At 37.4% G+C, this 22,188-nt stretch overlaps 1 protein-coding gene across 5 annotated transcripts in view; it reads left to right on the top strand.

The window, feature by feature from the left end:
- The first annotated feature begins 579 nt into the window (after positions 1-579).
- LOC102600723 (BEACH domain-containing protein B) overlaps positions 580-22,188 on the top strand; it is a 40,098-nt gene continuing 18,489 nt past the window's right edge. For 2 of the 5 annotated variants that reach the window (XM_015310743.1, XM_015310825.1), the window contains exons 1-19: positions 580-704; positions 890-1,158; positions 5,097-5,160; positions 6,684-6,912; positions 7,182-7,322; positions 8,438-8,761; positions 9,750-9,972; positions 11,907-11,975; positions 12,194-12,649; positions 12,866-13,193; positions 14,689-15,141; positions 15,272-15,427; positions 15,532-15,681; positions 20,273-20,428; positions 20,559-20,600; positions 20,749-21,093; positions 21,228-21,404; positions 21,570-21,730; positions 21,834-22,149. In XM_015310743.1, coding sequence (XP_015166229.1) covers positions 1,037-1,158; positions 5,097-5,160; positions 6,684-6,912; positions 7,182-7,322; positions 8,438-8,761; positions 9,750-9,972; positions 11,907-11,975; positions 12,194-12,649; positions 12,866-13,193; positions 14,689-15,141; positions 15,272-15,427; positions 15,532-15,681; positions 20,273-20,428; positions 20,559-20,600; positions 20,749-21,093; positions 21,228-21,404; positions 21,570-21,730; positions 21,834-22,149 — 3,912 coding nt within the window. In that variant the 5' untranslated portion in view covers positions 580-704; positions 890-1,036. Of the gene's footprint in view, positions 705-889; positions 1,159-5,096; positions 5,161-6,683; positions 6,913-7,181; positions 7,323-8,437; positions 8,767-9,749; positions 9,973-11,906; positions 11,976-12,193; positions 12,650-12,865; positions 13,194-14,688; positions 15,142-15,271; positions 15,428-15,531; positions 15,682-20,272; positions 20,429-20,558; positions 20,601-20,748; positions 21,094-21,227; positions 21,405-21,569; positions 21,731-21,833; positions 22,150-22,188 lie in introns of those variants that run through there. The other 3 variants (XM_006337976.2, XM_015310792.1, XM_006337977.2) reach the window with 3 other exon arrangements.

Below are 22,188 nucleotides of genomic sequence, written 5' to 3'. Positions count from 1 at the left end.
AGTAATAAAATACTCACATTAAACCTATGTTTTTACTGCGCAATATGATTTTACAAAATAAAATATGAAATTTTCTCACGTCATTATAATTTTAAACTTTCAATGAGGCCCTCAAAGTTATCTTTTTTAAAAAGTACTTGAAAGAAATGCTAATTTATCCTCACAAAATTTGACATTTCGTGATAAATATATTGCATACACATTAATAGTTCTTTGCTAATATAGAACAAACAACACTACCACCAATGAATATGGTGCAACGGATTGAGCTGCTCCTCCCATAATCGGAAGTTTCAGATTCGAGTTTTAAATATGAAAAAATCTTTGGTGGGAAATCGAAATAATCGGACTCCAATACAAAATCGAACACCAACCAACAGAAAAACAAAAAAATAATAATTAAAAAAAAAACAGCACCGATCTGCTTAACGGTCAAATGTAACAGTAGTTAACGACGTTATGAATATGCTAAACTTCCTGAAGCCGTAAATCAGGGGCATTTTCGTCATTAAGCAAAATTATCTTTTTCTACAAGCGATTTGCATAATCTCTTTGGCTTTTAATTTTTTGATGCTATTATTATTATTATTACTACAAAATTCTCTTTTGAAAGACAATCATAGATCTTGATTCTTCATTTCGTAAAACCCTAGAAAAATTTCCCCAACTTTGATCGATTCTTCCAATTGATTTCATCCTAAAAGGTAAATTTTCAATTCTGCATTTCTCTCTTCAATCATTGACCTGTATTGACTTATTGAATTAACAAATTCATTTCATCATTGATCCTTTTTTTCAATTGTTATACGAATTTGTTATTAATGATGAATTCGGAATTGATGATCTTGTAGAAGATGGTTTCATTTTTTGTTTTTTTGTTATTGTTTAGTTACTTGAACAGTTTTCTAAGCTGTTCATTTGGGTGTGGGAAAATAGGTGCAAGTATTGAGTTTGATGAAGTGATGGTGAGCTGGAACAGTCTGTCTTGCATTGATTGTTGGCTTTTCAAGTATTGATTGTGTACTTCGGGGGAAGAATGAACATTGTAAAGGGTGTCGCGGGACTTATTCGAAGGAGTTCGGGTAGCCATGGTGGAGAATCCAGTTCAGGGTCACCACTAGAGAAGTTCTCCCCTCCTACTCCACTCATCCACTTCAGGTAACCATAGTCTGTGGTAGCTATTATCTGTTTAGTGTTTTTTGTTTTGGCATTTGAAGTAAAACAGTTACCTTTAGGAAATATTTAAAGGAAAATATCAGATGACAAAAATAACTAGCATAATGGGACAAAAAGAGAAACATAGTCAGGCAATAGTTAATTCACCGCTTCTTCCCAAAAGCCAGTCTTGGTAGAACTCTATCAGGTTGCATTTTGGTGTTAGTTCTTCCTCACTTTCATTCCTTGCTCAAAATGGAGCAGTTATATTACTCAAAACTTTTGAGTGCTTGTAATTTCAATTCCGGCGTCGAACAGAGTGCTACTAGTTGAACTTTCACAGTACATTAGACATAAACCTTAATCCACCAGGGAAGCTGAGTTAGAAGGAGATTTGAAAAGAGTTATCTATAATTTTTTTTTACAAGGAAGTAAGTTTTCTTCTATTTACACGTCTTCCTCTTTTAATGCAAAAAGACTTGTTGGAAATCACCGGCTGAGTTGGTATGCGATGGTTGTGGTGGTGGAACAAGTAGTTGAAGAGAAGCAAATAAAGAATCACTAAAGGCGACGGGTGTCATTGATGAATGGTGGTCGGTCTACGATGGTTTGTGGCTGGTGACTTGGAGGAGGTAGAGTAGTGGGAGAGGTGGTGGTTTGGACGATGGTGGTGGAGGAGATCTCAGAGGGTGGTGGATTTGGTGGTAGCTTTGGTGGTGCTGGTTTGAGTGGAGGTGCTGGTGGTGGAAAACAAGGATTTATAAAGGAAAAGAAAAAAAAGAAGAGAAAGCAAGAAAACAAAGGGTTTAGACCGTTGGATCATCTGATAAAATCTGGAGTCATGGAACATTAAGTTTATCTTGGATTTTTTCATTTTTTAACTGTTTACATGCTAGAAATGTTGGGGATAAGCACCCCAGCCACGTGTAAAAATCATGGGGGGTACTGGCTACGAATTTTTCAAGCTAACGTTGCTTGTGTATTTATGGTGTGAAAGGATAATCTGTGCAAGTACCACTAGATACTTTCCTCCTCCCGCCAACATGTACCAGGTAACTCTGTTCACCAAGGCTAGCACAAATGGGAAGAAATCACCTAGTGTTTTTTTTTGTCTCTGTTGGTATTTGAACCTAAAATCTCACAGTTCTTAATCCACGTCTAGGCCACACCCTTGGGTTACCAAACCTATATTAGCTTTTACATTTTTAGAAGTATTAATAAAATTATTATGTATGCAAGGATGTTATATTCTCTAGTATAGAGTTACAGCCTTAGCTTAACTGGTAAAGTAGGTTCCATGTGACCAAGTCACGGGTTCAAGCTGTGTAAACAACTTCTTACAGAATTGCACGGTAAGGCTGCGTACAATAGACTTTTCTGGTCCGGCCCTTGTCTGTACCCCGTGCATAGTGCATCGGGCTGCCCTTTTTAGATTTGCAGTTATTTATCTATCTGTACATAACCTCTTTTGCACATACAATGGAAAATTTTCACTAATAATTTCAGGCTATTTTCAGTTATTGCTAATAAGACTTCAGGTTTATTTAATAAAAGTTTAGCTTGCATAGATTTATCAATAGGTTTTACTCTATCTTGAAATATATGAGTAGCTAATAGCGTTACTAAGTTCTTTTCTTAGTCCCACCTGTCCCTGTTTAGGTAAATTATCTGGCAAAGGAGTTTATCTGCATTGTTCTAGAACAAAGATTTAAGAAGGCCTAGCTCAAGTGGCAAAAGGTGGAGGATTTGTGACTTAGGTTGCAGGTTCAAGCCCCACACCATGCAAAGCGAAGCCCGGTATTTAAGTGGAGAAGGGTAGAGGGGCGGGCCCATTATCCACCGAGTTTAGAAGGCTGTGATTGGTCCAAAGGGTGGGTCACAGAGGGATTTCTCGGTTATCAAAAAAAAAAAAAAAAAAAAAGATTTAAGCTATGTGGAACAGGTTATTATATGATTAGCTGACCAAATCATTAGTAATTCTACTTCCACACATCTACCAAAATTTAATTGGTAATGATAGCCTAGGATCATCTTTGGTTTCTTGGGTTAGAATAGTTACCTCAGATATGAATTTCCGCATCTTCTTGGATCCCAAGGGTGCTTGGTAGAGTTTGCTTCTTTGTGTGGTTAGCAGCCTGGGAAATGATACTGACAGCTGAAAGTTATTATTATTGTTTCTTTTTGATAAAGGTAACTTTGTATTTCTCAGTACCAAGAAGATACTGGCAGTATGAAATTACAGAAGGCTTAAGACCCTATAGAGAAGCAAAAAAATCTACAAGTGATTCTGAATCTACTACATTATTCTCTTTACAGCAGAATTGAAATGACACAAAACAATTTAGCTTGATTCTCTGTATAGAGTTACTAGTGTTTTTAAAACATCTTCTGTTCCTCTCCTCCCAGATGGTTCACCAGACACAAGCTGGCGCCACCACTACTTCTTCTGTCTATTCTTAGTCTTAATGTTGTTCTAGCACCACAAAAGGTTCTTGGTTTCCTTTGGCATCACTCATTGCGTTCAGTTAATGCAAGGAAGAGCTGCCACAAAAGTCAGACTCAGTAACCTTACAATGAAGAAAAAGACGGGTGTTGGCCTCATCCTTGTCATGACATAAGAAACATCTAGAGGTTAGCTGGATTCTCTTTTTCTGGAGAACTTCATGGTTTAGGCAAGCCTTTCATGCAATCAGCCAGGTGAAACAAATCATTTTGTAAGGGGCATTTGATTTTCAGATGGACTTCCAGGACCATTCCATCACTTGATATGGACCTGTGAGCTTGGAGAAGGCAGATCTGACTGTGAAAATTTTGGTTTCTTCCCCCTTCCAGTTCCAAGAGATTAAATCTTCCCTTGTTCCTTGGAAGACTTCAAAAATCTTCAGCATTTCAGCCACTCTATCAACCTCCCAATCATTAAGCAATCTTCTAAAAGATAGATTCCAACTATGTGAATTCCAAAATCCATCTGTGGTGGTCTCAGACATGATAAACTGACAGCTGAAGGTTTTAGGAAGAGGAGGATCATAGTAGCAGGTGCCACTTTTGTGGAGGCTTGAGAAAAAAATGTGAATCACCTCCTGTTGCACTATCAAATAGCAGCACGCTTGTAGTGGGTGGCTTTGAATTATTTGAAGTGTCAAACACAATAAAGGAGATCCTATTTGGTTGAGGTTTCAGAAGAAGAAAGAGAAGACTCATGATATGGGAAATTGGTTCCCTAGTTCTTATGTGTGTTATGAAAAGGGAGAAGCAGGAGACTGTTTGAGGGTTGCTGAGACCGACTTTGTACAGTCGAGGAACGTCTTGTTGTCCACTGTTTTTTTTGGTGCACCCATGATGCCCCATTTGTCTAGATGATTCAGTGACTTTTGTAGAGAACAAGGTTCTCTACTTTCTACAACATCAAACAAATTATTTACCTTATAAAAACACTTGCCTCTTCTGAAATATTTATCGTGAACGTGTTCGGCTCTTCTTCACGTGACTACAGGATTAGCATGACTTAGGTCTCCTAATTGTGAAGGACTTATGACAGACTTGGTGCATGAGGTTTTATAACACATGTTAGCTGCTTGAATATTACCAAAAAGCTGGCACGATTATACCTTAATGAATCTGCATATTGACCACCAAAGACAAACCTACCTGATGGGCGATGATGGCTGGAGTAGTTCGTGGTCTATCTTGCATAGCACATATATTTATTCAAGTTTGACTTAAATTTATTCAAAATGTTAGTCACTTCTAGAGACATTTAATCTTTGACATGTAAAGCCTGCCATTAACATGACACAAGCATGAACAATCCTCATCACAGTCCTTTTATTCTTCTACTGATGAATTTCAAGCCTATGAATGTGTAATTAGATATTAAGTAATTCTCTAGTCAGTTCATATTTTCTAGGCCATGGTTAGATATGACATTTTTTGCTTTTCAGTGAGGTTGGGGATGAGGCAATTCTGAATACACTCTGGTCAAGATACGAGAATGCCCCTGATAAGGTATGTCTTAAATATCCAAAAATTTCTGTGGATGCCATTTTTCTTTCAAGTGTTCTAAGGTAGTCGCAATTGTGAAACCGTGAACTTCACTTGTTGAGTTGTTGTAACTTGTAGTTTGTGTCCCCTTTGGTGGTAAGATGCTTTTAGATGTAGAATTCGTTGTTTTCCGAGGCTAGCTAGCTTATGTGATGGGAGGATACATCAGGATAACAGGAAACATGGTAAAAATTACATAGTTCCTTTTGAATGTTTATTGCACCGATGATGCCAGAAAGTGATGATGTTGCTTCTGTTATCATGTTCTCATTTCCCTAGTTAAGTCAATTATATTGATTTCATTGTTCGTAATGTGTCTTTGTAATGCCTTGTTAGTTATTAGTAAAGCATCAAGGACTAAAGAATCACTATAATTAGGGTTCTTTGTGAGATGATTCAGTTAAAACTTCTCTTTCTCTCTGTTTGAGACAGCAGTATGTCATTTTCCTTCTTTATTCTCATTGTTATAGTCTTTTTCACCAACTTTGTTCTGAAATTACTAATCGTCTAAAGCATTCTTTAGGATTTACCTTTGTACTGTACAACTAATCTTTCAGCTTCCAAAGCAAGCTCCTCAATCAGTTCGTGGGGCTGGGAGAATCTGATTCCTTTCTTCTATGCTTGTTTGTGCATGCCTTTATCAGCTGTCTGTTGTGGATATGCTCACTTATAAGTTATATAGTCATAGGTTTCTATGTGTTCTATTCATATTTTCAGAATGCAAATAACCTACACCCCAACATATATGCCTCAAAAGTGCGTTTCTCAATACTGATGAAGAGATAACCGTGCAATTTATTTTCTCTCTTTATTAAATATGGATTGAAGGTTATTGGTTCACTGGTGATCTTCAAGTTAAATCTCTGTTCTTTTGCTCTGTACTCTTTTTTTTATAAACACGATCTCTTGATATCTAAGCTTTGGCCATTCTGTCCAAGTGTAGTGCTAATTGAGCTAACTCTTATTAACTTTAGAGTTTAACCTTCCATTTTCCTAATTTCTTAGAATTGACCATTTTAGATACTGAATGGTGATTGAATAAAATAATTGATAGCTAATCCAAAATGGTAGTGCTGTATTGGCCTGTTAGTGGTGAGAAACTACGTCCGAATCTATACATGAAGCTTTCTATATTGTTAGTGATGTGCTATGGATGACATGTTGTGTTATATGTGTTTTGTGCTTTGAGATGCTGGCTAACTTTCTGGAATTGATCTGGGGAATATGCTCATATCAATGGTTGGCTTTTGGTACATGCAAGTTTTACATGAGTTGATTTTTTATTTCCTTTTTTTGTTGGTTAAAGGATTTTTGTTTCTCAATACCTTGTTCTCCTATGAGAAAATTATGATCCTATAATATGTGGATCAGCTTTAGCCTTTAGGTAGCTAGGTTGGAAGAGTACTTGCAATCTCTCTAATTCTTTCCCAACTTTGTCTGTTTTTTAAGCATGGTAATCTTTTATGCCTTTGTGTGTTTATTTTCAGGTTGAAAAGAGAAGGTTAATGCATATCTTTTTGAAGCAATTCCTAATTGTATACCGTGATTGGCAACCAATTAACCCTCTTCAGTCTCCTGAGGATCATGGCTTTGTGCAGCCGGTGGATTCACAGCATTCTGGAGATGTTGTGGTTGGCTGTTCTTTTGGACATCCTTCTGAAATTATAGCTGTCCTCATTGAGGAAGTTGCACAAATGATAATGCTTGTTAATGAACGTAAGTTGGTTCTTCACCCTCTTGCATTGCTTAAAAGAAAGTTGTTCTGGTGAATGGATCATTTGTCTTTATCTAACTTCAGTAAGAAATTTTTTGTTCTATTCTGAAGTTCTCTTGTTTGCTAACTTGTACCAAGACTGCTGTATAGAAAATGTTCTGATTAAAGTGCAAGTACTTTCCGGCAGATATTTTGTTACTACATCATGAAGTATACATTTGTATCTACTGGTGATAATTCAGTAATGCTGTAACAATGCAATGAATTGCAGACTTATCAAGAAATTCTTCTACAATAACCTCCGAAGGGCTGCCTATCTTGGATTCTTTGACTGTTATTACTCGGTCAATGCACAATTGCAGAGTTTTTGGCTACTATGGTGGTATTCAGAAGCTTACGGCATTAATGAAGGGTATTATTTCCATCAAGCAATGCTGAACTCATTCTTTTATGTGTTTTAGGTGTTTTTACTTTTCTATCTGCCTTTACATGTGCAAATTTATTTGTTTGTTGCTTTCTGTCTGTACATTTTGGTGAAACATATTGTTCTTACTAAGGCTGGAGTCATGTATTCCATTCTCTGTGTTTCAAGAATATTGTTCCTCCGTTAACTGGGAATATTGTTTACTTCCTTGGTAATAACATTTCTTTAGTACCTAGTCATTGTTTTCACTTAAAACTACAATTTTGTATGGGAATTGGGAAAAAAGTCTGTGAAGAGTATAAAGTGGCTGTGTTTTCAACTTGTTAGTATCTGGTGTTCCGTACCTGTTATTCTGTTAAATGGTAATGAAGCTCACTTGGTAATAATGCACTTCTGCTAGTACTGTTTTGGCTCGGATTTGCAGTCTGTTTTTTTTTTGATATGGAAATAGAATAGAAAACAGATCAGAGAAATCTCTAGTGGGTAGAGAATAGAGCATAAGTATGAAGGAAGCTTGGCGTGATTTGAATAGAAATAAATGAAAAAGGAAATAGAGTATCAGGGGCTTCAAGTATAAGATTTGCTTTTGGGAGAGATTGGGACCTCTATTATTTGTTTCACTCTGATAGGTGCATTTAGTTAGGAATTTTGAAGGGATACTTTGTTCCAAGATCATCACGTCATGGATTCAGTCTGATGGAAGGGTTTGTTATTGTTTCTATTATATCATGTCTTGAGCATGACTTGTCCTCTGTTCTTTGAGCCTTTGCTTGCTTTAAGATCTTACATTGTTATAGAAGAAGTATAGGCATCTTTACCTCATCAAAAAAAAAAAAAGTACAGACATCTTTTGAATCAGTAAAGTCGAATGAGTTTGATACCTTCTTTATAAATAGTATTTCATAGTTTGCACTATTTTGTTATATTTTCTTTGTCAGTTTTAAGATCATTTCTGAGACTAGTTACCACCTAGTCAGTCATTCCTGAAATACATTTAGACTTTTATACTTGCAATGTGCCTTTAACCTGTTAACTCTTCCCCTGCCATTAGGATCATTATATTGTTGTCTAGCATTTCTAATTATGAGGTTTATTTGTTTCAGCTGCTGTTGTCCAACTGAAGGCTATTGCTAGTGCTCTTTCGGCAGATGAAGCTTTGTCGAACCCTGTTGCAGAGAAGATTGCAATTCTCCAGAACATTCTTTTATATGTGGTGTCTATTATTGGTAGCTTTATTAACTTGCATTTCAGCACACCCAAAAAGACTTGGTTGAATACTGGTTACATGGAGATTTTTGGGCCTAGAAGTGTTGAAATACATGACATTGTTACTGGCGTAGATGTGTCTGATTCTGAAACAATGATAAGGTGGCGTCAAAAGGCAATTGTCTCTGTAATGGAAGCTGGTGGTCTTAACTGGTTAGTAGGTAAGGTAGGCAGTCTCAATTTTCTTTTCTAGCACTGAACCTCTTTAAATGTGTAGTTATGTTTTTTTAATAGAACCTATTCGTCGCAGACCCAAAACCAAAATGACCCCCCTAATTTTTCTCGGTTGTGAGAACACATTAAATTTGAATCTATGTCCCCAAAGAAAATGCAAATCAAATAAAGAAAACAAAAAAATTAGAGGGGGGTCAAACTTCTTGAATAAAAAGAATATAATTAACAAAATAATTGGAATCGTTCTGAAGAGAATATGTGTCCCGGTAAGTGTCCCAGCACGTGTCCCAGCACTGCATAAATAAGATCCAGTTATATATCATATATGTGGGTACATATTGTGTATCAAGAACAAAAAAATGCAGATATGGTCGAATGGTAAAATTTCTCTTTGCTAAGGAGAAGATGCGGGTTCGACCTCACCTCTGAGGTAGAGGTAAGGTTTGCATACACTGTATCCTCCACAGACCCCATTGCGTGGGACTACACTGAGTATGTTGTTGTTGTAGCAGTTTGTATTTTTTTCTTACACGAAGAAGTTAAGTGAAGGGTATTCATCCTACTTTCCTAAGGGACCGTTTGACTAATGACTTCACCCTCTTCTTGTATGCTTAACCTTGTCGAGAGCCGATATCCTTATACTTGGTAAGGTAATGCAGGACATAATTTAATAGGTATATAATTTATTAGGTAAGAATATCCAATGGGGATGCAACCTGACATCTTTTTGTGACAGTGGACAGCTGGCCCGGGCACCACCATCATAACAAGAAAAAACAGTAATATACTAACTATATGTAGTATCAGTACATCAACTAGAAGTGTATAAACCTTTCTAGTAACTTTGAAATGTGTGCATTTCGCATCTCTCCCCGTGACACAATTATTAAGATGGCTTGTGTTCCTGTCAGGTTGCACCTTCTGCATTTTCTCTCATTTTACCATGGTCATTTCACTCAGTTTTTTTTATTTCAGAGCTGTTGCGTGTTATGAAGAGGTTGAGTATGAAGGAGCAGGATACAGATATTTCACTTCATTATCTAACTCTTAGAGCTCTTCAATTAGCATTAGTTGATAACCCTCGCGGTCAGAATCATTTTCGAAGTATTGGAGGACTGGAAGTTCTGTTGGATGGACTCGGAGTTGCATCTAACAGTGCTCTGAGAATGAGAGACTTCTCAACTTCAGATACATCAAGGTAACTGACATAACTGCACACTTCTGATAAAAGTTATATCTTTATTCTTTCAAGCCTTACAAATTAATCAAAGAAGTCCATAGACGGTGGTATACCTTTATTGCTGGTTTGATCTTGCTATTATGTGTGATGGTAGATTATGTTTTTTTTTTTAAACTTCTGGACCAGATTATTTAGTTCTTGTTTTGCTAAAACAGAGTGTCATGTCCTTTTCTTTTCACAATCCATGTGCGGCTAAAAGTTACAAGTATATCTAATCTTTTTCTTAAAATAGCATTAAGGCAAATCAAATTTCGCTCAAATTACATTCTGGGAATCAAATTAAATGTTAATCTAATCTAATATATTATACTGTTATTGTCATTTGAAAAGCTAAGATCTAATTAATAATGGTTGACATATGTCGAACTAGGATTAAAAACTAGTTTTAAGTTTACTAGTTAATCTCGGTGACCATATGTACTTCTAACGTTAAGACAAATTAGTATGCAGTGGGTAGTTTCCCTTGCTATTTGGACATTTATTGTGCGGAAGGAATAATCGAAGGTTTAGGTTTGACATATGTGTGAACTTGACATTTTGTAAATCATTTTACAAATGTCAAATTGCCTTAAAATTCAATTTGAATCTTAATGTCTCAGCCGCTTTAGTTTCCATTCTGTAGAGTTTGAGTCTGGACTTGTGTCTGGTCCTATATTCAGCAAATTTAGTAATGCCTAGTGGCATCATTCTTTTTTTGAAATAGGTAACTTTGTATTCACACAAAAGAACTCATCAAGAAATTGATGAGGAGGGATTTACAAATCCAAAAACAAATTTTCAAAAATTTACAATTGGCCTATAAACTCCACTAAACTATCTACTTCCCCCACTAAATCTTGCTTACACCAAAAATACAAAAGACTAAGACATCTCATCTTGATCATCTGGGAGCTGCTAACCCTCCCTTCAAAGCACCTCTCATTCCTTTCTTTCCATAGTGTCCACCAGATGCAAGCAGGGACCTTTTTCCACCAATCTTCCTTTGATCCTCTCTTCCCAATTCCTTGCCAGTGTGTTAGTACCTCAAAAGTGGTTCTGGACATTGTCCAATTTACCCCGAGTATACAAACGAACATGTTCCACAGATCTGTAGCTATCTTGCAATGCAAAAATAAATGACCATTTGCTTCAGCCTCTTGTTCACACATATAGCACCTTGAACAGATCTGTATACCTCTTCTTTGTAGCACTTCATGGGTTAGACAAGCTCTTCTAATTACCAACCAAAAGAAGCAAGCAACTTTTAAAGTGATCTTAATCTTCCATATTAATATCCAGGGCCAAACTGTTGTCAAAAGGTGATTGGTATTCCTTTCCCAGTAGCAGGACTTCACTGTAAAAACTCCTCTGCTAGCAATTTCCAAACCGGTTTGTCGGGCTCCGCAGTGATGCCAAGGAACAAGTTTAAGGCCTGAAGTAGGTCTGCTACTCTTTCAACCTCCCAATTATTTAGAGCCCTTCTGAACATTAGGTCCCAGCCTTGAGGACTCCACATCTGCGCTATAGTGTCATTCTGTTGTAGGCAAATAATGTACAAATCAGGAAAAAGTATCCTCATTTTCACATCACCTAACCAGATCTCATTCCAGAAACTGGTCTTCAGGCCATTCACATCACCTGGCTGCATCATGATATCTAGTTTTTCCTTTTCTTGCTGTCGTTTAAAACTAGTTGTCTACATAGGTGTTTGTCCTTCCCTGTTTTTGCTAGGATCATATTTATGCTATATTATGTTTGTAGTATGGGCTTTAGCCTCTTTTTTGTTTGATGAACATAAATTGAAATGGCCCAGAAACTTCCATTTAGCAGCTGAAAAAAGCTTATAACCATGCTTCTGATGAAATATTGGTTAATTTCTTTTCTAAGGTATTGGTTCATTTACATCCTTGCAGGAATGCCAATATTTTAATGTGTACGTTCCAGCTCCATGTTCTCTCGTTGGAGGTTCTAAGAGAGGCGGTGTATCCTTTGAACTACTTTCATGTTCCCACTCGTTTCATCCCAGTAAACTTGTTTGCTCAAACAATCGGTTCATTTTAAACAATTATACATTACACATTCCCCTTTGGTTAAGCTACTGATAGTTGTGCTCAAGACTGTTGACTCCTATCTTACTGCTGTATCCTGGGGAATAATTTTTCTTCCAAATGATTGTTGGTATACCTTAATTTGGTCTCAGCTTTGGAAATTTGAATAATTTGCAATTTTTATCAGAAAATGGACGAGTGCAGAAGTTTGCAAATAGCTTTTGTTCACTTGCATTCATGCTTCAAGAGTACAAGGAGAAAAGTGACAACTTGTTTGCCCAGGATGACATGGAAATAACTGTTTCTAGTGATAATGATACAACTGGGGAAGAAGTTCTAGAAACAAAACTTTCTAGTAAATCCAGTACACCTTACTTAAAGAATTGGCACGACTATGTTTCCAAGCTTAGTACTGTCCTTTTCACTTTCCTTCTTTCACCAGAAGATGCAAAGGCGGATAAAAGCCAAACATCCACTGTAAAAAGTAGCTTGCCAGTCTCTTCAGCATATGGAGAACTTTCTGTAAAGTGGATCATTAGAGTTCTCCTCACAGTCTTTCCATGCATAAAAGCATGCTCAAATCAGAAGGAGCTGCCTGGTCACTTAAGGTAAATCAGCAAGTATTTAGATCTTCTGATCTTTTTATTTTCCTTTTCTTCCATCAATCTTGTTTTTGCATTTGTGGGGATGTTTTTGGGTGCTGTATTTGATTTTTGGAATTGCTGAAGTGCCTATCTTTTTAGCTGGTGTTCCCCTGCTCTCATTTTTTTTCTGGGGTTCTCCTTGTAACTCTTGTTTCTGATTTGTTCTTCTCATTTCTACAGGACGTTTATCTACACCCTTCAGCATCATGTTCTATCTGCATTCAAGAAAATTCTGGTGTTGTTGCCATCTTTGCTACATGTATTCCGGGCAGAAGGAGCTTGGGACTTTATCTTCTCAGAGAATTTCTTTTATTTTTGCCTAGAATCGCTAGGTTCTTCTGACGATTCCTTATCAAAAAAAGGTTATTCTGATGATTGTAATGAACAGTGTTGTGATTCAAATGGCAGAACCGCTAGCCTAAACCTTCATGAGCTTGAAGCTCTTCAAACAGAAGTGGTTTCATTTTTGGAGTTTGCAGCAACTTTAACCGGAAGTTCTCACAACCTGGTTAGTCATTTGATCTTTCACTCTCTTTTTGTCATAATGGTAAGTGTCTTTTGTCTATATATCATTTTGGCGTCGCTCTTCTCCATCTTTTTTCTGGCTAGTCAATTTTCTATAAAGATTATCTATGACATAAATAGTCTTACTGAAGTTTATCATAAAGCAATATCTGTATCCTTCTTTACCAGTTTCAAAAAAAAAAAAGATTAAAAATATCTATGTCCTGTTTTATCGCCTTTTGCTTATAAAATAAAAGAAAAATCCCCATTTCTAGTCTAAAGTTTGGAATGGATACATGGTGCGATCCTCCCCCCCCGATAATAGGCATTATATGATTACATATATCTTTTCTGACTAGTCTCTGGATACTTGCGTTGCATGTGTACCCCTTTCTCTGAGTATAATTTTGTGGAACCTATCCTGTAAAGGGTCATTCTCAGTCAAACCAGCTTACTGGAATATAAATAGGAGAAACTTTGTGACAATGGTCTGACCCTGGAAATTTATTTGGAAGTTCAGAATTCTTACCAGGGTATCTTGTTTTGTGTGGCTGGTAGTTAAAAGAGCTTGTTTAACTCAAGAAAAATTACAAGGTCTTCATATTTGCTCAAGATGTTTGCTTTGTGGACAGGATGCTGAGACCAATGAACATTTTTTTTTGCATTGCAAGACAATTGTAAATCTGTGGCACATGTTCTTTTGTATGTTGGGGAGTGAATAGGGCAATGCCAAGAACAACTCTGGAACTATTGAAGAACTAGAAGAGTATAGGAAGGTTGGTGGCAGAGTATTTTTGGGCTTAGTTGTGCATGAGTAAGATTTTTGGGCATACAATTATTAGTTTTCAACATACTGTTGCATTTTAGAAGAGTTTCAAATGGCTTATTCATGCATAATTCTTCTTTGTCACCCTTTCTTTAGAAGATACAAAGTGTTACTTTGTACCTTTTTTGATGACCAAGAAATCTATCTGGGGCCAACCCTTAGGACCAAATGCAGCCTTTAGTACGCAGCCCTTCTCCACTTAAATACTAGGCATAGTTCGCATGGTGCAAGACTCGACACGTGACCCTAAGTCGCAAGTCCCTTCAATCTTTTCTACTTGGACTAAGCTTTGATGGCTGGTATTGGTACTTTTCTTGGACTTCTTATCTTGCAAGTGTAACATTTTTTCTCCTCAGTTTGCGTATTGGGTGAAATTTGTCAATTCATGAGTCTGGATAGGATTCTTCCCTTGTTTATGTTAGCCTACTGTGCTGGTCGGCATTTTTAGTCTTAATGACGTTGTCAATTATGTGTTGGGGCCTCCTATAATGCTTCACCTTCCCGGTTGTTTACTGAGCTTCCTTCCATGCACTTTCTACTAGATGAAAAGGTTAAGTAAATAAAGAACAAAAATGTTTGGTTGTTACTAGTATTGCATTTTTTTTCATAAGATGTGAGCTTACTCAATTCAGTTTCCCTTTTATCCTGAAACTTATTCTTCTTATGGTGGCAGCCTGAGTGCTCCATTTTGCTGGAGGCTCTTGAACAATCTGCTTGTAATCCTGGGGTTGCAAATCTTCTTGCTAAGGGCCTACTTCAAATAATGCGGTCTTCATCAGAGAAAACTCTTTCTTCTTTTAAAACACTCGATGCAGTTCCTCGTGTCCTCAAAGTTGCCTGCATTCAGGCCCAAGAGTCTAAAAGGCATGGCATTGCTAGTCCATACACTGAGGATGATCTTGTTCCTTCTCTAAACCAAGACATGGTGAATTCTTTCGAGATGATTCATAGTTGGCAGAACAGCATGGAAACTTTTATTGAACTCTTCACTGAATTTTTCTCTCTTACAAATGATGCCAAAAACTCTACTTTGCACAGTGCTACCTGCGTTGATCATTTGTTTGAATTGTTTTGGGAAGAAAAATTGAGAAATCGCATGCTTCCTCTTATTCTTGATTTGATGAAGGTAGAATGAATAACCTTCAATTTCTTAATCTCTCTCTCTCTCTCTCTCTCTTTTTTGTGTTCTTGCATTGACTACTACTAATCTTTCATTTATTTACCTCTTTCATGTGAATTCTTTGCTGGGGGAACAGATTGTTCCATCTTCTGAGGAGGACCAGAAAGCTAAATTGTATTTATGTTCTAAGTATCTGGAAACATTTACTCATGTTAAGGACCGGGAGAACTTTGTAGAATTGTCTATTGATCTATTGGTTGGGATGATTGATTTGCTTTTGACAGATATAGAGGTATACTTGATAAATCTACGCTTTTCTACGATTCTGTAGCGATGTGTTGTCTGCTATTCATATTCTCTCAACATGTTGACAGAGAGTGGTTTCTATGTTGTCAGTATTATCAGGCTTTATTTCGTGAGGGCGAGTGTTTTATACATGTTGTATCCTTGCTAAATGGAAACCTTGACGTGCCCAAAGGTGAAGAGCTGGTTCTGAATGTCCTCCAAACACTAACCTGCTTGCTTTCTGGGAACGATGTGTCAAAGGTGAGTTTTGTTTCTGCCGGTTACAATTTTTCGTGCAATTAGTTGCATAATTTGTTTGTAATGATTGCAAAATTATGGAGAACATGAAAACTGGTGTAATTTTAGCTTCCTCCTAAATAAACAGGCTGTCTAATTATGTTTTCACATCTTTTCTTCCTTCCTGATCATTTGGATCATCTTGTACGGTGCTGCATTTCTTCTTTCTTATTGCCTAGCTTTGGCCTCACTTCCATTGTAGTGCCAACTCGAAGTCGTTTATCATATTCGTTGTCGCTATTTAATTTCCAGTGAACATTGTAAATTTCTGTAACAAAGAACATTTGTATTACTCTAGTATTTTTGCCATCTTGTGTTATTCTAAAGTTTCACATGAAAGGAGTCTATGTATTTCCCTTATGGTAAGGAGATCACTGTCTTAGGTGTCTGTCTTTTCCTTTGTAAAAGTTGACAATGTGGGAAAGCTTCTGTTAACCGCTCTAGAAGAACCTTTCATACTCTAGTCCTGGTTAGGCAGTGTAACTTTGGTACTTCCTTCTGATTAGGCATAAATTTCTGCATGTAACGATTAAAAATTAAAATTTCCTGGATATATGCATCAGTATATTTAAATTGGTTGCACTTGAGCCGAGGGTTCTTCGGAAACAACCTCTCCATCTCCATGAGGTAGTGGTAGGGCGGCGTACATTCTGCCCTCACCAGGCCTCACTTGTGGGATTTCACTGGGTATGTTGTTGTACATTTAAAATTGGTACATAACAGTGTTATCAAAAGCGCAAAAAGGCTCTAAGGTCCGTGGGGGATTTATTCGCAAAGCACAACTAATGCGTGGGATTTGATGAAAAAAGGCGCATAGGGAGAAAAAAATACAAATATATATGTTTAGTCTAAGACTAATAATTATAAACATGAATGACAAATATATGACCAATGAAATTGAAAATTTTGTTATGATAAAGTGAAATATCAGTTGTTTAGTATCACTTCTTCATAAGAGGCTCATTGGCAAGGAAAAGTTTGCCTTAGAACCTTGATGATGACACTGAAGCGCACATAAAGCGAGGCGAAGCGCTCAACACGTTTTGAGCCTCGCTTCAGGGCTTAAGCGCGCCTTTGATAACACTGGTACATAATGGATAAAACAAGCAGGAAATTCTTTAGAGTGGATGATTGAAGTTGGTGTCGAAGACTCAGATCAAGTGCTGCTTGGTACTTGGGGAATGTCTTTTATTTCAATTGAATATTGAGCTTTATCTTGAAGGGAATTAGGACCATGTTTTCACAAAAGCTCTTGGGGTAGACAGAAAACAACTGTTTGTTGACAGGCAGCAGCAACATTACTCCCCACTAAAAGGCTTAATCCTATGGGATCCACTTTATTCTCTCGAGTCAATTCTGTGTCTAATCAAAACTAAAAATGTCTTTGGTTATATGGAACCTTCAGGAGCAAAGACCACTTTCAGATGATGAATTAATGCAAAAAACAAATTTGGCAATGTCTTTTGAAGAAGTTGTCAAAAATGGAGAGATAAGGTGGAGACAAAGATCCAGAATACAATGGTTGAAGCAGGGGATAAGAACACAAAGTTTTTTCATAGAATAGCTACATCTCGCAAAAGATACAACACCATAGAATCTTTAAAGGTGGAGGGAAGCAATGTCACTGATATCAAGGAGGTCATCAAGAGTTTCTACTAAAATTTGTACAAGGAGACAGAAGTTTGGAGGCCAGAATTACAATTGCAGGGGATTACTTGTATTAATGAGGATGAAAAGGAAGAGTTACAGAAACAAATTGAGGAGGAGATTCTAGAATGCATTAAACTTTGTGCGATGGAGAAAGCTCCTGGGCCCGATGGTTTTCCCATGTCCTTTTATCTTATATTCTGGGAAGTAATGAAAGAAGACATCAAAGGTATGATACACGAGTTCTATAATAATCAGAGGACAAAGAGAAGTTTCAATGCAACTTTTGTGGCTCTCATCCCCAAGAAAGTAGGTGCTTCTGAATTGAAGGACTTCAGACCTATTAGTCTAATCACAGGCATATACAAAGTGTTAGCAAAGATACTAGCTGAGAGACTGAAAAAGGTGGTGAATAGGTTGGTCAACAAGCATCAGATGGCCTTCATTAAAGGGGGACATATAATGGATGCTGCACTTATAGCTAGTGAATGTGTGGATTCAAGATTGAAAGGTGTTGAGCCTGGTGTAATGTGCAAATTGGACATTGAAAAGGCATATGATCATGTAAATTGGAAGTTCTTGCTGAATACCCTCAGACAAATGGGCTTTGGAGAAAAGTGGTTGGGTTAGATTCATTTTTGCATCAACACTGTCCGCTTTTCTGTTCTGGTGAATGGTGAACCGGTGGGCTTCTTCCCTTCAGAAAGGGGACTTAGACAAGGTGACCCCTTATCCCCCTTTCTATTTATCTTGGCAATGGAAGGTTTTAATAGCTTGATGAGAATAACAATACAAAACAGATGGATCAAAGGTTTTCAGATACAGGGTAGCAGTGGACAAGTTAAAGAAATTTGTCATTTGCTATATGCAGATGACACTATCATTTTTTGTGAACCTCGGGAGGACCAGATAAGATTCTTAAAAACCATCTTACTGTTTTTTGAAGCTTCCTCGGGTCTGAAAGTGAATTGGGGGAAACGCAATTTATTTCCAATCAAGGAGGTGACAAACATTTTGAATCTGGCAGATATTTTGTGGTGCAAAGTGGAGAATATGCCAATAGTTTACTTAGGTATGCCTTTGGGCAATGAACACAAGAGCATACAAATTTGGGATGGCATTGTGGAGAAAACAGAAAGGAGATTAGCAAGATGGAAGGCTCAATATTTGTCTATGGGAGGCAGGCACACTCTCATCAATTCAGTTCTAGACTCCCTTCCTACTTATGTCATGTCACTATTTCCATTACTCCCCAAAGTTCTGAAGAAGCTGGACAAATTAAGGAGGGACTTCCTTTGGCATGGATGCAAAGAAATTAAAGGTTATAACCTAGTCAAATGGGAGATAACCTTGAAAAGCAGAGACAAAGGGGGTATGGGTATTAGAGATTTAAGGAAACAAAACAATAGCCTTTTGATGAAGTGGTTATGGAGGTATAATGAAGAGGGGTAAGCCTTATGGAAGTATGTCATCAGATCCAAGTATGGTGAGTACAATCCTTGGTGCAGTAATGTTACTGTTGATGCCTATGGGGTGGGGGTCTGGAGAACTATTAGAAACTTATGGCAAAAACTTGAAGCTAATACGTACATTGAAGTGGGAGATGGCAGGAGAACTAAGTTTTGGACAGATGCGCGGAACAAACACATTCCTCTAGAAGAATCCTTTCCAGATCTGTTCTTACTATGTAGTAATCCAGATGCAAATATCAATGAATGTTGGACAGCACAAGGGTGGGATCTAATCTTCAGAAGGTTTTTGAATTACTGGGAAGTGGAGAGAGTGGCCAAATTGCTAGAGCTATTAGAAAAATCCGCTGGCATCACCATTGCTCCGGACTCTTTGAGATGGAAACATAGTAAAGATGGGGCTTTCACGGTTAACAGGGCATACAAAATGGAAAGACCCCAGCAACGCAACTCTAAGCAGAGTTTGTGGAGAAAGATGGAGAACCTTAGCACCAACTAAAATAAAATGCTTTACATGGTTGGTTGCTAGAAGGGCTTGCCTGACACATGAAGTGCTGAGGAGAAAATGAAAGATTATAGTATCTTGGTGTTCATTATGCGGGAACGCAGCGGAGACCAACCAACATCTATTCTTTCATTGCAATTTTACAACACAAATTTGGGCTATCTTCCTTAGTCTCACAAAGACAAACTGGACCATGCCTGAGCATACTTCAGACTTGTTGAGTTGTTGGATAAGAAGAGGGGGGAACAAGAGTCAAAGGCATGGTGGAGGATAATTCCACATTGCATTTGGTGGACCGTATGGAAAGAAAGAAATAGTTGAAATTTTGAAGATAGGTGCAATTCCATTCAGAAGGTTAGATGGGATTGTATTGTATCCTTTTATTTTTGGTGTAAAGAGAAAGGTTTAGAGGATACAGAACAGATTCTAGAATTATTTGGATCCTTGTAAGTATTTTTTTTCTCTCTTCTTTTGTTCTCCTCTGTTTGCAGGTCACCAGCATCTCCTTAATGCTGAAGAATACATCATTACCATTTTCAAAAAAAAAAAGAAAGAAGATGGCTTAAATGCTAAAAAACCGATTCTAATTCTATATATTCTTTCTGATTTTTATGCCTTCATCTAAGCAAAAAGATCAAATGTCCAATCCATTTATTTTTCCGGTATTCAAGCAGGTTGGGATAACCCTATTTTACCATATTATTCTGATATTTCTAATATATGCGATCAGGTTCAGTTTCTCAATCCATCAAAGTGTTTCTTATCCCTGTCATGTATCTCTTTTACCATGATTTACTGGCCGTCCTCTGAAACAGTACATGTTTTTCCATGTCCAAATTGTGGAGAATATCTTTGCCTGCCAATTCATGATTTAACATGAGAAGCTGGTTCATTTTTTGTTACTCATTCGTTCGTTATTCTTTTGGTCCCAAAGGCTGCGTTTCAAGCTCTTGTGGGCACAGGTTATCAGACTTTGCGTAGCTTGCTGTTGGACTTCTGCCAATGGCAACCAAGTGAGGCGCTTTTAGATGCTCTGCTTGATATGTTGGTTGATGGGAAATTTGATCTCAAGGCAAGCCCTGTGATAAAGGTTAGTAGTCCGAAATCTTGTATGTACACCAACAGTAATAACATCCTTTTGCACTTGTTAGAAAAAAAAAACATAGCAGCTTTTATTTCCTCTTGGTTTTAGTAAATTATGTCATCTTTTCGTATTTCAGAATGAAGATGTCATCTTGCTATATCTCAGTGTCCTGCAAAAGGTTGGTATCAGTCCCACTTTCTTTAATGTTTTTCCTATTATGATTTTGGCTGATGTGCTTCCACTGTTACTCTTCTTCAATTATATCCTTTTTATTTTTTGGAAATGTAGTATTCTGAAAAATGATATTCTGTTTGCTAACTGGGCAGAGCAGTGACTCATCGCGGAATCAGGGGCTTGATATTTTTCTTCAGCTTATAAGAGATTCAATGTCCAATCAAGCTTCTTGTGTTAAATCAGGGATGCTAAACTTTCTTCTTGATTGGTTTCCCCAAGAGGGCAAGGACACCGTTGTCTTGAAAATTGCCCAATTAATTCAGGTTATTGGTGGGCATAGCATTTCTGGAAAAGATATACGCAAAATCTTTGCTTTACTCCGGAGTGAGAAAGTAGGGTCGCATCAGCAGTACAGCTCATTGCTTTTGACCAGCATGCTGTCAATGCTCAACGAGAAGGGACCAACTGCCTTCTTTGATCTCAATGGGGTGGAATCGGTAACTGAAACAATGACCTTTGTAGCAATCTGAAGCATGTTTAACTGAATGAATGTTGTCTCTTCTTTTTCCTTTCTCTACTTGATCCGAGTAACTTCATGTTGCAAATTATGTGATGCTTCCCCTTCATGCAGGGAATTTCGATAAAGACTCCAGTTCAGTGGCCATTGAATAAGGGGTTCTCTTTTACTTGTTGGTTAAGAGTAGAAAGCTTTCCTAGAGGTGGTGGAACAATGGGGCTTTTCAGTTTTCTCACTGAAAGTGGAAGAGGATGCATTGGTGTTCTTGGAAAAGACAAGCTTATATATGAGGTGATCAAATTTGTTATTTTCTTTTGTTTTACTTGGGGCTTGTTTACATTTCTGTGAATCTTGAGTTTGGAGTGCAATACGATATTTGCATAGGTTACACCAGCCTTCTTTGTTAAGCCACATTAGCCTGATATTGCAAATAATAGCTCCCTGTTACTTTTACAGTCAATTAATCAGAAAAGGCAATCCGTTGTGCTGCAAGTCAATCTTGTTAGAAAGAAGTGGCATTTTTTGTGTTTAACACATACAATTGGTAGGACATTTTCTGGAGGTAGCCAACTGAAGTGTTATTTGGATGGAACTCTTGTATCCTCTGAAAAATGCAGGTATTTTGCTCTCTCCCCTGATTTTTGATCTTGTTAGTGAAGAGTTTGTTCTATCCATTCCCAATTGAGGAGAGCTTCGTGAATTTCCACAATTTGATTGCAGATATGCAAAGGTAAATGAGCCTCTGACTTGTTGCACTATTGGCACGAAAATTAGTCTACCTTCCTATGAGGAAGAGAGTCCTACACTTTCTTCGAAAGATCCATCTGCTTTCTATGGTCAGATTGGTCCAGTTTACTTGTTCAATGATTCCATTGCTTCAGAACATGTGCAAGGCATCTATTCTTTAGGACCTAGCTACATGTATTCCTTCCTGGATAATGAAACTGCAGTTCATTTGGATAACCCATTGCCCAGTGGAGTGCTTGATGTTAAAGATGGTCTTGCATCCAAAATCATATTTGGACTTAATTCACAGGTTCTTCCACTTTTTCCTTGAATTGTTTACCTGAAAAAT

The sequence above is a fragment of the Solanum tuberosum genome, unplaced genomic scaffold (genome assembly GCF_000226075.1).
Source record: "Solanum tuberosum cultivar DM 1-3 516 R44 unplaced genomic scaffold, SolTub_3.0 scf00002, whole genome shotgun sequence".
In the NCBI taxonomy this organism is placed as follows: Eukaryota; Viridiplantae; Streptophyta; class Magnoliopsida; order Solanales; family Solanaceae; genus Solanum; species Solanum tuberosum.
This window is presented reverse-complemented; position numbering and strand designations above follow the sequence as displayed.